This window comes from Salvelinus namaycush, chromosome 38 (genome assembly GCF_016432855.1).
Source record: "Salvelinus namaycush isolate Seneca chromosome 38, SaNama_1.0, whole genome shotgun sequence".
NCBI lineage: Eukaryota > Metazoa > Chordata > Actinopteri > Salmoniformes > Salmonidae > Salvelinus > Salvelinus namaycush.
In genome coordinates, this window is record NC_052344.1 from 16122859 (window position 1) to 16137014 (window position 14156).

The 14156-nt window shown below is 45.5% G+C and overlaps 1 protein-coding gene across 1 annotated transcript; it reads left to right on the top strand.

The window, feature by feature from the left end:
• The first annotated feature begins 523 nt into the window (after positions 1-523).
• LOC120032309 (protein FAM180A-like) lies at positions 524-14129 on the top strand. The gene is made up of 3 exons (XM_038978340.1): positions 524-808; positions 10206-10303; positions 13274-14129. Exons 1-3 carry the CDS (start codon positions 706-708, stop codon positions 13622-13624), a joined length of 552 nt encoding a protein of 183 aa, XP_038834268.1. The 5' UTR covers positions 524-705; the 3' UTR covers positions 13625-14129.
• Positions 14130-14156: the final 27 nt, after the last annotated feature.

The following is a 14156-nucleotide window of genomic DNA, read 5'->3' on the forward strand; positions in this document are numbered from 1 at the left end:
TAAGACCGAGTATGATGATAATGAAGATGAAGATGACGATGATGATGGAGACGTGGTATTCCTCACAGTGGTGATAGTCTCAGCCACCATCGTTGTCTCTGTGTGAGGTAGCAATAAGTCTGGGGACGAGGTTACAATATGACCATGATGACCATCATGCTAATGCTGATGGAAACCATATTGGAAACGACTGTGACCACGATGATGATGATGATGATGATGATGATGATGATGATGATGATGATGATGATGATGATGATACTGGACAGGTTTTACAGGTTGTAGACCAGCTGCAGTCAGTCTGGTGTCAGCTCTGCCTCAGCCAGTAGCACAGTGAGCGGCAGGCCAGCCACTAACAGAGCAGCCATTCCCTGGGTCTTGATGACTTCCAGATGACAGCCCAGACAGCCTGGCCAGAGAGAACTCAGCACTCAGTCACAGACAGAGAGAGGGGGGAGGCAGAGATAGGGAAGGGGGGGAGAGAGAGAAACAGAGAAACAGACAGAGTGGTGGAGAGGAAAGGATGAAGCAGTTGCATATGAAGTGGTTTAGCAGTGCTCCAGTCAGCGTTCTTACCTCATTCTCCTGATGGTTGTTTGTACACAGCTCTCTCCAGCTGGGGCCTGGCTGGCTGCTTTGATTGGCTGGTGACTGACTCACATTCGGATCCCAGGGAGACAGACAGACGACAGGCAGTGTCAGTGTATGTGTGCTGGGCCGAGAGTCAGCATGATGCATTGGTGGGGTCTACTCATCACTGTGTTCTACTGCCAGCTGTATCTGGCTGCTGCTCAACACTGGAGGAAAGGTAGGACACCTGAGTACTTCACAGAGTTTAGGCTGACTTCAGGTCAGTTTCAGGTGTCAACATAGGCACGTTTATAGAAAGTTAATGGTTGTTGTGTAGACGTTCTCAGAACTAAGAGCAATAAGATGGAATGAACTGCATTTTGGAATCAAAGGAAAAAATATACAATATGGTTATGTATTAAGTATCGTTGTGTGTTATTATAACTGAACGTTTTGCTGCCAAATAGATTATTTATGTGGAGTTAAGTAGGCAAAAAACAATGTTTGCAGACTTTTATGAGATTTAATGTTATTGAAGAAAAGACAAATGTTTTGTTTGCTTTGGCAAGGCTGTGGGTGTTAGTCTCCTGTATGTATATGATTGTGCTGACGAGAAGGAGAGCAATGATATTTTCTGAATATCTTTCAACAAAGTTCACAGCGAATAACAACTTCACGTGCCTTCTTGTAATTGGATCCAAACATTTGGATCCACATTCATACATTTTCCCTCCCTCCCTCCCTCCCTTCCACACACGTCAATGTTTGGTTCCTTAGAAATGTCGACGGCCGAAAATAGATCCCTCTAAATGAAGGAATGTAGGAGGGTGGATTTCAATGGAAATCACTGAATCAGTCACATGATGTTGAACCTGCCTCAGGAAACGCGACTTAGCTCAGGTCTTTGCTGGCAGATGAGATCCAGTCATATGCATGATGTGTCTGTGTGGATACGAGCCTGACATGATCAGATAAAATAATACAAACTTTATTAGTCCCAGCGGGGAAACTGGTCTGTCAATCAGTCATGTGTCTCAGTATCCATTCTGAAAATATTCTTACATTATTACATCCATGTCATACTAGTACTAAGCTTATCTACTGTATGGCTATTGAACGTCAGATCACCCCTAAAGACCACATCTGCATATTTATGATTTGATAGAGGGGACAGACAGACAGTGATTTAGAATAGGGGACAAACTGTAAGCGTAGCCCATGTGACTGTCTCTGGCCCACTGTGTCCCTCTGACTGCTCCCCAATTCTTCCCCAGCTGTTTTGACTGTAGCAGCTTGGAAGAACATCTGCATATCTGACTTGATGTATTGTTATCCCTTCAATATTGAGACATATCTTGTCCCATATTTGGAGCTCTCAGGTCTTCGGTCCACTGGGAAAGTTCTAATTAGGACATATACTTAGCTTGCTCCAGAGTGTGTGTATTCTGTGGAAAATATCACTTTAGACATCACAATGCAAATGTGTAAACTGGTTAAGCAAACATCATTCATCAGTTGTAGTATGGGAAATGTTCCTGATTTTGGTTTTGGCTCTGACTTTAATCCAAATAACCATTACTGTAAACCTGGAGGACAGTGACCTCTGTTTTTGCTGCTTTTCTCAAATCACGACACAATTCCAGCCAGGGCCATTTAGCACTGCTTGTAATTAATGGCTTTGTGTTTTCCCCTGGCTCATTGCAAGTGCTTAGAGGGAGATACAAGTTCCCTGCTTGTTTGTGAGGACACAGGGGACAGTGTCCTAGCAAACACTGATTATTTAGTCTTGCAAACACTGATTATTTAGTCTAGCGCTACAGTGGGCTGAGAAGCACGAGCGATGATTGGTTTCTTCTAGCTCATAGCTTTGAAAACTGAGATCTGCTTTCATAGGTGGATCATCCACTTTAATATGGCTGCAAGCCCGACGCCGATACACTTATGACAACAGCCAGCTCAAAGTGCAGGGCGCGAAATTCAAAATATATATTTTTTTAAATATTTAACTTTCACACATTAACAAGTCCAATACAGCATATGAAAGGTACACATCTTGTGAATCCAGCCAACATGTCCGATTTTTAAAATGTTTTACAGGGAAGACACAATATGTAAATCTATTAGCTAACCACGTTAGCAAAAGACACCACTTTTTTTTACTCCATCAGTTTTTTACTCCATCAGTAGCTATCACAAATTCGACCAAATAAAGATATAAATAGCCACTAACCAAGAAACAACTTCATCAGATGACAGTCTGATAACATATTTATTGTATAGCATATGTTTTGTTAGAAAAATGTGCATATTTCAGGTATAAATCATAGTTTACATTGCAGCTACAGTCAGAAATTGCACCGAAAGCAGCCATAATAATTACAGACACCAACGCCAAATAACTAAATACTCATCATAAAACATTTCTGAAAAATACATAGTGTACAGCAATTGAAAGACAGGCATCTTGTGATTCCAGACAATATTTCCGATTTATCAAGTGTTTTACAGCGAAAACACAATATAGCGTTATATTAGCGTAGCCACAATAGCCAAAAACACAAGCAATTTCCCAGTAGCAAAAGTAAGCGATCGTAACAAACAGGCAAAAGAAATATAATTTTTGACTAACCTTGATTTTCTTCCTCAGATGACAGTCCTATAACATCAGGTTATACATACACTTATGTTTTGTTCGAAAATGTGCATATTTAGAGCTGAAATCAATGGTTACACATTGTGCTAACTTAGCTACTTTTCCCCACTACGTCCGGATTTTTCCTGACACTTTTTCTGACACACATATTCTGACCAAATAGCTATTCATAAACATAACTAAAAAATACATGTTGTATAGGAAATGATAGATCCATTAGTTCTTAATGAAATCGCAGTGTTAGAATTCTAAAAATAACTTCATTACGATATGCAGCTTCGGTATAGCTAGAGTACCCAAAACGTTGGACGCCCACGACTAGTACACAGTTCGACAGATATATGAAATAGCATCATAAAATGTTTCTTACTTTTGCTGATCTTTCATCAGAATGTTGGACAAGGTGTCCTTTGTCCAGAACAGTCGTTGTTTGGAATTAGAACGGACTCTTTCCCTCTTGAATTAGCACGCGCACTAGCCAAGTGACACGGATCTCTCCAACGTCAAGTCAGAGAACGGAACACGGCAAAACTCCCGAAAAATGTTCAATAATCTGATGAAACTATATTGAAAAAACATACTTTACGATGATATGGTCACATGTATCAAATAAAATCAAAGCCGGAGATAGTAGTCGCCTAAAACGACAGCTTTTCAAAAGGCAAATCCATGTCCCTCTTCGCGCCGTCCAGAAAACAGAAAATGGAGGACACGTCATTCCAAGGGCTGTAATTCGACTCCAGATCAAGTTACGCACTCCATTTCTTCTCTTACTCCTTGTCGACATCTAGTGGAAGACGTATGAAGTGCATCTAAACTAATAAATAACATGGACTATAATAGGCAGCCCCTGGAACAGAGCCTCAATTTCAGACTTTCCACTTCCTGTCAGGAAGTTTGCTGCAGAATGAGTTCCGTTTCACTCACAGATATAATTCAAACGGTTTTAGAAACTAGAGAGTGTTTTCTATCCAATAGTAATAATAATATGCATATTGTACGAGCAAGAATTGAGTACGAGGCCTTTTTGAAATGGGCACCTTTTATCTGGCTACTCAATACTGCCCCTTCAGCCCAAACAGGTTAAACCAGCAACCACTTATTCCATATGTGATCGGCTAGATTCGGAAACCGAGTCTACTGTGCATCAGACGACTGTGTTGGCCCGCTGAGCTAAAGCCTAGACATTACACGAGTCTTCAGGTCTCAGGCAAGGTTACACATCACATGGGCATTGCACATAGATGTTTCTTTGTGTTGCTGTTGTTCTGCTGAGGTGGAAAGAAGGTTCCCTCCTGTTCTTCACTTCTGACTCGAGCTTAACACAGTGGACTCAACTTATCATCTCTGTGTGGAATTCCAGCTCCACCAACCTCCACTTATAGATACACACTGGAAGGCATCAGGAAAGGATGTGCTGCTGGATAAAAGTCAACATTGGGGCTTAGGCTTTCCAATACATACTGAATCAGCCCAAATCTGGGTGAAAACGATGACGGCAATGTCTGGCATTCCTCGCAGCTGCTGCATGTATTGCGCCTGTGCAACTAGTGGTGAAACACATACATATTGCTGGCTGGTTGGAGCAGCCATTTTGGAGCTAATATCTCCACAGTGGTACAGCATCACCTTAACATCAAATGATTCATGGAAAACGAAGCATGGAAATGAACCTCATAGACCTCATAACCTCACTGTTCACACTGGCTCTGTGCCAATAAAAGTTGTTGTCCCTATGGGTGTGTTCTGTATGCTTATACATTCCAACGCTGCTTATTTAACCCTGTTTCTGAATTGGGAGAATGTGGCAAGTGTTGTCCTGTCGAGAGTGTGAGGCCTTGGTGGCGGGACGGTTAGAAGTACAGTGGAGGGGGACTGGGAGTAGCAAGAGCTGGTCTTGGATCAGATTCCATAAGGAGTACAGTCGGAGAACAGTGGGTGGAATTGTGCTGGGTGTCAGTTGACCAGAAGCTGATTCCTGATCAGTTTCCATTGAGAGGGCCAATGTTTAAACTATGACCCTCATTAAGCTCAGTGAGCCTATATTTCTCTTGGCTCAAACAGCAGATTACTGTACAGGGATTGGATATCTGGCTTAGATTAGTAACAAGAGCACGTTCTACAGTAGTAGGGAATCTAACCAAGCTCAGATAGATACAACACCTGCCAGAGAGTGACATTCTATGAGAGAATGAGTAAACTATGGTGTAAAGTATGGACAAACAGTAGCCCTCCGTGTTATGTTTCATAAAGCTTAGTCACAACAGCGTTGAACTCTGAACTATTGGGAGAAAAACGTAATTTTCCCCTTAGTCACACTGTCACGTTCCTGACCTGTTTTATGTTATTTTTGTATGTGTTTAGTTGGTCAGGGCGTGAGTTGGGGTGGGCATTCTATGTTTTGTGTTTCTATGTTTAGGTCGTTTGTAATTAGCCTTATATGGTTCTCAATCAGGGACAGGTGTTTTACGTTTTCCTCTGATTGAGAACCATATATAGGTTGGCTGTTCATACTGTTTGTTTGTGGGTGATTGTCTTCCGTGTCTGTGTCTGCGCACCACACGGGACTGTTTCGTTTGTTCGTTCGTTTGATGTAGTCTGTTCCTGTTCGTGAGTTCTTCGTGTAGTTATGTAAGGTCCATGTTCAGGTCTGTCTACGTCGTTTTGTTATTTTGTAATTTTCCAAGTGTTTTTCGTGTTCGTGTTCGTCTTTAAATACATTCAATATGTCATCACACCTCGCTGCATTTTGGTCTTCCGATCCTTCTCTCCTCTCCTCGTCCGAGGAGGAGGAAGAGCTAGACAGCCGTGACAGAATCACCCACCCACCAAAGACCAAGCGGCGTGGGAGAGCGCAACAAAGTAACCAGGACTCGTGGACATGGGAGGAAATATTGGACGGAAAGGGACCCTGGGCTCAACCAGGAGAATATCGCCGCCCCAAAGCTGAGCTGGAGGCAGCGAAAGCAGAGAGGCGGCGATATGAGGAGCTAGCGCGGAAGCAGGAAAAGGATCTGGGCTACACTACGTGGGAGGAGATCGACAGGTGGTCGATCGACCCAGGGCGAGTGCCGGAGCCCGCCTGGGATTCTCTGGCGCAGTGCGAGGAGGGATACCGGCGAATGGAGGCAGCACGACGACGCGGTAGGAAGCCTGTGAGTAAACCGGGGGGGGGGCTTAAAGGGAGAGTGGCGAAGTCAGGTAGGAAACCTGCGCCTACTCCCTGTACTTACCGTGGAGAGCGAGAGTACGGGCAGACACCGTGTTACGCAGTAGAGCGCACGGTGTCTCCTGTACGTGTGCATAGCCCGGTGCGGGTTATTCCACCTCCCCGCACTGGCAGGGCTAGATTGAGTATTGAGCCGGATGTCATGAAGCCGGCCCTACATATCTGGCCACCAGTGCGTCTCCTCGGGCCGGCTTACATGGCACCAGCCTTACGCATGGTGTCCCCGGTTCGCCTACATAGCCCGGTGCGGGTTATTCCACCTCCCCGCACTGGTCGGGCGACGGGGAGTATACAACCAGGTAAGGTTGGGCAGGCTCAGTGCTCAAGGGAGCCAGTACGCCTGCACGGTCCGGTATTTCCGGCGCCACCTCCCCGCTCCAGCCCAGTACCACCAGTGCCTACACCACGCACCAGGCTTCCTGTGCGTCTCCAGAGCCCTGTGCGCACTGTTCCTTCTCCCCGCACTCGCCCTGAGGTGCGTGCCCTCAGCCCGGTACCTCCAGTTCCGGTACCACGCACCAGGCCTATAGTGCGTCTCAGCCGGCCAGAGTCTGCCGTCTGCCCAGAGGCGCCTGAACTGCCCGTCTGCCCAACGGCGCCTGAACTGCCCGTCTGCCCAACGGCGCCTGAACTGCCCGTCTGCCCAACGGCGCCTGAACTGCCCGTCTGCCCAACGCCGTCTGAACTGTCCGTCTGCCAAGCGCCGCATGAACTGCCCGTCTGTATTGAGCCTTCAAAGCCGCCCGTCTGCCATGAGCCTGCAAAGCCGCCCGTCTGCCATGAGCCTACAGAGCCTTCCGCCAGACAGGAGCCGCTAGAGCCTTCCGCCAGACAGGAGCCGCTAGAGCCTTCCGCCAGACAGGAGCAGCCAAAGCCTTCTGCCAGACCGGATCAGCCAGAGCCTTCCGCCAGACCGGATCAGCCAGAGCCTTCCGCCAGACCGGATCAGCCAGAGCCTTCCGCCAGACCGGATCAGCCAGAGCCTTCCGCCAGACCGGATCAGCCAGAGCCGTCAGCGAGCCATGACCAGCCAGAGCCATCAGCAAGCCATGACCAGCCAGAGCCGTCAGCGAGCCATGACCAGCCAGAGCCGTCATCCAGCCATGACCAGCCAAAGCCGTCAGCGAGCCATGACCAGCCAGAGCCGTCAGCGAGCCATGACCAGCCAGAGCCGTCATCCAGCCAGGATCCGCCAGAGCCGTCATCCAGCCAGGATCCGCCAGAGCCGTCATCCAGCCAGGATCCGCCAGAGCCGTCATCCAGCCAGGATCCGCCAGAGCCGTCATCCAGCCAGGATCCGCCAGAGCCGTCATCCAGCCAGGATCCGCCAGAGCCAGCCAGCCAGGATCCGCCAGCCAGCCAGGATCCGCCAGCCAGTCCGGAGCTGCCGTCCCTCAGTCCGGAGCTGCCCCTTATCCTGGTGCTGCCCCTTATCCTGGTGCTGCCCCTTATCCTGGTGCTGCCCCTTAGTCCGGTGCTGCCCCTTAGTCCGGTGCTGCCCCTTAGTCCGGTGCTGCCCCTTAGTCCGGTGCTGCCCCTTAGTCCGGTGCTACCCATTAGTCCGGTGCTGCCCCTTAGTCCGGTGCTGCCCCTTAGTCCGGTGCTGCCACTTAGTCCGGTGCTGCCCCTTAATCCAGTGGGGTTAATTTGGAGGGTGGCCATTTGGAGGAGGCTACGAAAGCGGGTACGAAAGCGGGTAGTGACTATGGTGGGGTGGGAACCACGCCCAGAGCCTGAGCCGCCACCGTGGACAGATGCCCACCCAGACCCTCCCCTAGACTTTTGGTGGTGCGTCCGGAGTTCGCACCTTGAGGGGGGGGTTCTGTCACGTTCCTGACCTGTTTTATGTTATTTTTGTATGTGTTTAGTTGGTCAGGGCGTGAGTTGGGGTGGGCATTCTATGTTTTGTGTTTCTATGTTTAGGTCGTTTGTAATTAGCCTTATATGGTTCTCAATCAGGGACAGGTGTTTTACGTTTTCCTCTGATTGAGAACCATATATAGGTTGGCTGTTCACACTGTTTGTTTGTGGGTGATTGTCTTCCGTGTCTGTGTCTGCGCACCACACGGGACTGTTTCGTTTGTTCGTTCGTTTGATGTAGTCTGTTCCTGTTCGTGAGTTCTTCGTGTAGTTATGTAAGTTCCATGTTCAGGTCTGTCTACGTCGTTTTGTTATTTTGTAATTTTCCAAGTGTTTTTCGTGTTCGTCTTCGTCTTTAAATACATTCAATATGTCATCACACCTCGCTGCATTTTGGTCTTCCGATCCTTCTCTCCTCTCCTCGTCCGAGGAGGAGGAAGAGCTAGACAGCCGTGACACACGCTGTGTTCCTACCATGACCTTTCTGTTCTGTCCAGGGCCCAGGCATTCCTCAGACAGACTGAAGCACTGCATGATCGATGGTCTGTTTGTGTCCACTTCATACATGCTCCGACTTCCAATCAGGCTACTTATTTGGACCTTGTCTGTCTGTACCTGACCCTTCAACCCAAAAGCACATGGCCCTGTACTTTCAAAACAGTCCCTGCCAGGTATTCAGTGCTGTAATGGAAAAGAAAGCAAATAACGTATTGAGGGAGAGATGTTGCATGCACCAAACTTTCTTTGGGTTGGGCTGGGTCGTCTCTAGGTCATGTTAACAACATTTCTCAATGTGTCATATTTTTCTGTTGAGGTCAAATACTTGACCACAAGAATGTCTCTATGTACTGTAGCTGTCTCTCAAACTGGTGAAGGGTATTACCATGTCACTACTGTGACTTCTGCCTCAAATCATCCCCTCACTGTTAAGAAGCTCAGAGTAATACAGAGAAAACACTGTTGAAAGAAGCCGCTCAAAGCCCCATTATCTCACTTAATGTTAATCACGCCTAGGTCATTTTTGAGAAAACAGGCGAATCATTTGTAGATATAATAACTACTACATCTCCCCTACAGGTGAAATAATAGGTGTGAAGGAGGTGGTTCAGTGAATGGTCTCATCTGAGATCAGAATACCTGCCTGAGCTGCATTTAGCTCAGGAGCTGCCTTTAGCTCAGCAGTCTTGTGGTATGCAAGAGACCAAGGTTGGAACCCAGTAAGCTTGTGTCCAGGTGTTTCTCTGCTTCTGCTCCTGGTTAGCTCCCCTTATAAATGACAGAGCTGCCTTAGTCTGCGGTCCTGAAGGCTGAGAGAGAGGGCTTTTATGAGGAGCAGACCACAGCTCCTGAACTCTCAGGCCTGCTGCGGCACATGTGCCCTGACACTTTGAAATCTGACCACCCTACCCTATAGCCTATGCCCTATAGACACACCTGGCTCTTTGAAAAGAGGGGGCATCTATAACGTGGGACATACCTGAGATTACCGGTGTCAGAGGTTTAAAGGTTTTCACCCGGTTTCACATAGGGACATCTGCTGCAGTTTACACCCTAGTTGTCTCCCACAAACCTGGGGCTAGATAGTTTAACCTACGTAGACATGTTTACAGTATGCAGTAAGTGTAGGATTTTACATGACCTATAGCCACTGTGTCAATGTATTTGACTATATTGTATACTGTAGACCTATGCCACTGCGTAAATACTGCAACGTGTGCTGAGTTTGACTGACCTCCTGGTCTCAACAACGGCAACCATATTCACCCGCTCAACGGGAAATTCTGGATCTATTGTATTTCAGGCCTTCTTTTGTTTGCCATTGGTTTAATGAGTCATTCAACTACTCAAAATGCTATCTCTCCTCTTCTCACTTTCTCTCTCCTTTCTCTCCAGCCCTTTACCCATCAGCTTTTAGAGTGAAGCGTGGAACACACTCATTGGTCAACCCCACCTTCCAGAACTCTGTGGAAGATGTTAACCTGCTGTTTGAGGTGAGTCGAAAATAGCCAGCTCTGCTGAAATTACATTAATGGGCTTAAAGGGGATTTAACTCATTGTGAATGTTACATGGAAACAAGAAGATTGTTGTCAGATAAAGTTAAATCTTCCACAAATGTAAGTTGTATTGCAGGCTCTCAGTCTGTAACAGTCTGGCTCTTCTCTCCGACCCACAATGGATCATCTAGAGACCTCCTCTCAGATAGTTTTGTCTTTAATACTTAATAATGTTCTGACAGTGAACTCCATATCCCAGAGGCCCCTGCTTCTTCTCGTTGTTGAGCCAGACCATATCCACTGTGGGCACAACCCAGATTCATCCACACATATTACAGCTGGTATGTTGGAGCCCAAGGAGCAAACATTATGTCTGGACATATACCACTCAACCATCCTCCGCTCTGATGTTTAAGTGGAAAACATGGACACAGAGGTTATAGGTTATTCAAGGTTTGTGAATCTTGTGGGGTAGCAGCAAAACATGCTGCATCAGAATCAATGCCACTCAAGATTTTATATTCGCCATTGCTTCTAAATAAAATATCTTAGGCATAACAAGTCAAAATTACCTGATAGCTCGTCTCTTGTGCTTTTGGGAAGAATTCTTGACTTTCAGAGACTCCTTGTCAGTGCCAAATATCAAATTGGCCCATATTGCACTTATGGAGATCTGAGAGCGCATAGGGTCTAAGGGCTGATTTGGAATTGGGCAATACAGTATGGGAAGAGGCTACATTTCTACAGTTTGTTATGACAGAGCTCTGAACATAGCTGAGCAAACAACGGAAACCAAGAAGTATGTGTGCAGTAAGCAAAGTTGGAGAGCTCTTGTCTTCAGCAGTGGATCTATGTGTGTAGGTGTGTGTATCTCCTCAGAGTTCCATTCAGAGAGAGAAGTGAAAGTTAAAGACCTATTGAATGTTTGACTCCTCTTCTCCTACTAATTGAAGAGCTGAAACATTTCCTGTTTGATGTGAATCTTGTGGGTACTACTGCTCGTCGTGCTGCAGGGAAATTGAGGTTGAAGGTGGGAAGGGCAGAGGCAGAGAAGCTGTAGGCAAAGTGAACAGTCCTCATGGGTTCAAACTTTCTGAATTTCATACAGTTGAACTTGGGCAACGAGAGTCATGGTTGGAGCAGGAACGTAGTTTTGACCTACTGGGAAAGGGAAGCTGAAGCCTCAGTCAGCAGTCGTCATCAGTAGCAGTGTGTGGGTAAAATCACTGGGGAAACCAAGACAGGATAAAAAAACATATTACAACCTATGTGTTGTGGTAATTGCGTTGTTTGTTCTATAACCTGTTAGTTCATACGCCTTGACACCATGATATATAGGCCTAAGGCCGAGACAAGAAGAAAACACAGTGGCAGAATAAATTCAACCAGACCTTTGTTTCATCATTACAAAACCAGAGCGCAACCTCTGTCCAGTGAAGTTCACAAAGCATATTGAATGTAACAAACAGTTACATGAACTACAGCATGGTCAAGCAAATTAACGTTTCTGACATTTCTGGACTACTAAACAACTATTGATTTAGAACCACGGAGAGTTACCACAAGTCGCAAAGAAACAGGAGCTGCCTCCACTATTCCAGCACCATTTCAACTTCAACATTTCAACATTATAAAATCACCTATGCTTAGTCTAATACAGTGACAACTAAAAGACACCAAAAACTATTTAGTCCAATCAACGTAAGCTAAATATGATGTGGCTTTCCATGGTTCAGATTTTTCTCTCTCTCTCTCTGTGTGTGTGTGTGTGTGTGTGTAGTAGTAGAAAAAGTAGAAAAAACAATTTGCCAATGCCATTCTCCTCTCTTTCATGTTGATGAAACGGTCTATGACTCTATTATGCAGTACATGTTTTTATTTTTTGTTGTCCTAGGCTACCTAGTTAAAATGCTTGCTCGCTAGCCTAACTTCCTTTCATGGGCAACATTAGCTAGTTAACCTTCTACATCTAGCTACATATTGAACTTCCATCCTCTCAGGTCAAGGGCACAATGTATGAATTTATCCTTGGATCAGAATCACGGTTATAATAATTTGCCAGTATGGTGAATTAAGTAAAACCACAAGTCCAAATCCCTTTCTCCATCGATGGCTAATTTAGGAAAGGGCCAATTTTAGCTAGCTAGCCACCGAAGGAAAAGAACACAACGAAATGCAACAATTCAAGTTGTTTTTGTCAATGACGTTTGAGTCTCGATGTGATGTGATAGAAGTAAAGTCTAATCCAAACTGGCTTCCCTTGATGCTTTTTTTGGTGAGCCAGGACCGTTTACAGTTTAGCTCAACACTGGTTGGTTTTTATTTTATCCTTTTGTTTTATCAAGGGAGGCCAAATGCCAAACTATTTTTGACCAGACATCATCAGATAGATGGCCTATACATACAGAGACAAAGGGGCGCAATTTCACTCGCTTTAATGCTTTCTCTGGGGAGATGCATTCTGCCTCTTGCGAATTGAAGTAAAATTCTGAAAGACAGACACGAAAGATACATTTAAAAATAAAAACAATTATTGGACAATTTTTAGGGGAAGCCTGACTTCCCTTGGCATCCATGAATAGATTCCAACGGGAGTCGGGTTACTCAAGGTAAATCGTCCCTCTATACATGGAAGGAACGGAAACTTATTTTTAAGGTCTTAATTATTGAGTGTTTAGTCCGATTCAACAGAGGAATAAGGCAGCAAACATCTTTTGTAATGTATTGTATGACCCCTGGTGGTAAGAGCTTGACTTGTGTTCCAGTTATACCATTGGTGGTGCATGAGATGAGATTCACCCTGACTATGTGTGGGAAATTGCTCTGTTGATTGAATCATTCAATCAGTCAATTGATTAAATCAATCAAACAATCTCAGAACATGAAGGTATTGAGATGACAGACAATTGAATAGTGGATCTGATAGAACCTGTAAAGAATCTGATACAACTGTGTCTGTCTTCTAGATCCTGCTGGCAGGCCTGCAGATCGAGGGTGAGGACAAGCCCTTCGTGATCCCAGACAAGGAGCTGGCGTCTCTGAGGAGGGTCCAAAAGCTGGAGGTTATCTGTGAGGACGTCCTGCCCAAGAGACTCTCTGAGATCAGACGTCTGACCTCCCACCTGTCCCAGCGCAGAGGTGCCCTAAGCAGGGAGGACTTTGAGCGCACAGTGCTTACTATGGTGTACACTGCCCAGACTCTGGCTCATACCACCTCCCAACACCAGAAGGCGCTGTGGGGAGACGCCCTGCTGCAGCTGTTCAGGGCCATACAAGAAGATCTGACGCCTCCACCCAGGACACCTCAGCACAACTAGTGTTATGGACATGTGGACACATTCTTTTAGATACTGTAATATACTGATCATTTTATATTGTAACACAAGTCACTTTTTGGCAGAAAATTGAAAGGATGTTTTCTATTGAGTTGTATTGTATAATCAAAATGACTGTTCTGATAATGTAATGTGTTTGGTTATGATCAAATGATATGATCTAATCATATTGAAAGGAGGATGTGGGAAAAGGAGGGATGTGAACTATATCCTGTTCATGTTCTATCTACCGGATTCCGCCTTGTTCCAGGACTTCAGATGTAAACAAACATTTTAAATATTTCATCAGTCACTCTGTCATGATTCATTACAGGTCTTTATCAAATCTTCTGTCATAATCTTCTCAGTTGTTTATCACAATCACATAATCTTTTCCCAGCACAGTCCTGTTGCGAAAAGGAGCTTCATGAAAAAATAGTTCCATGAGGTGCAGAAATATTGTATTGAACTGTAGCATTGCTTTGGTGAAGACAGGGGTATCAATTTGCTCAGCTTATTTCTCTGCAATTGATAT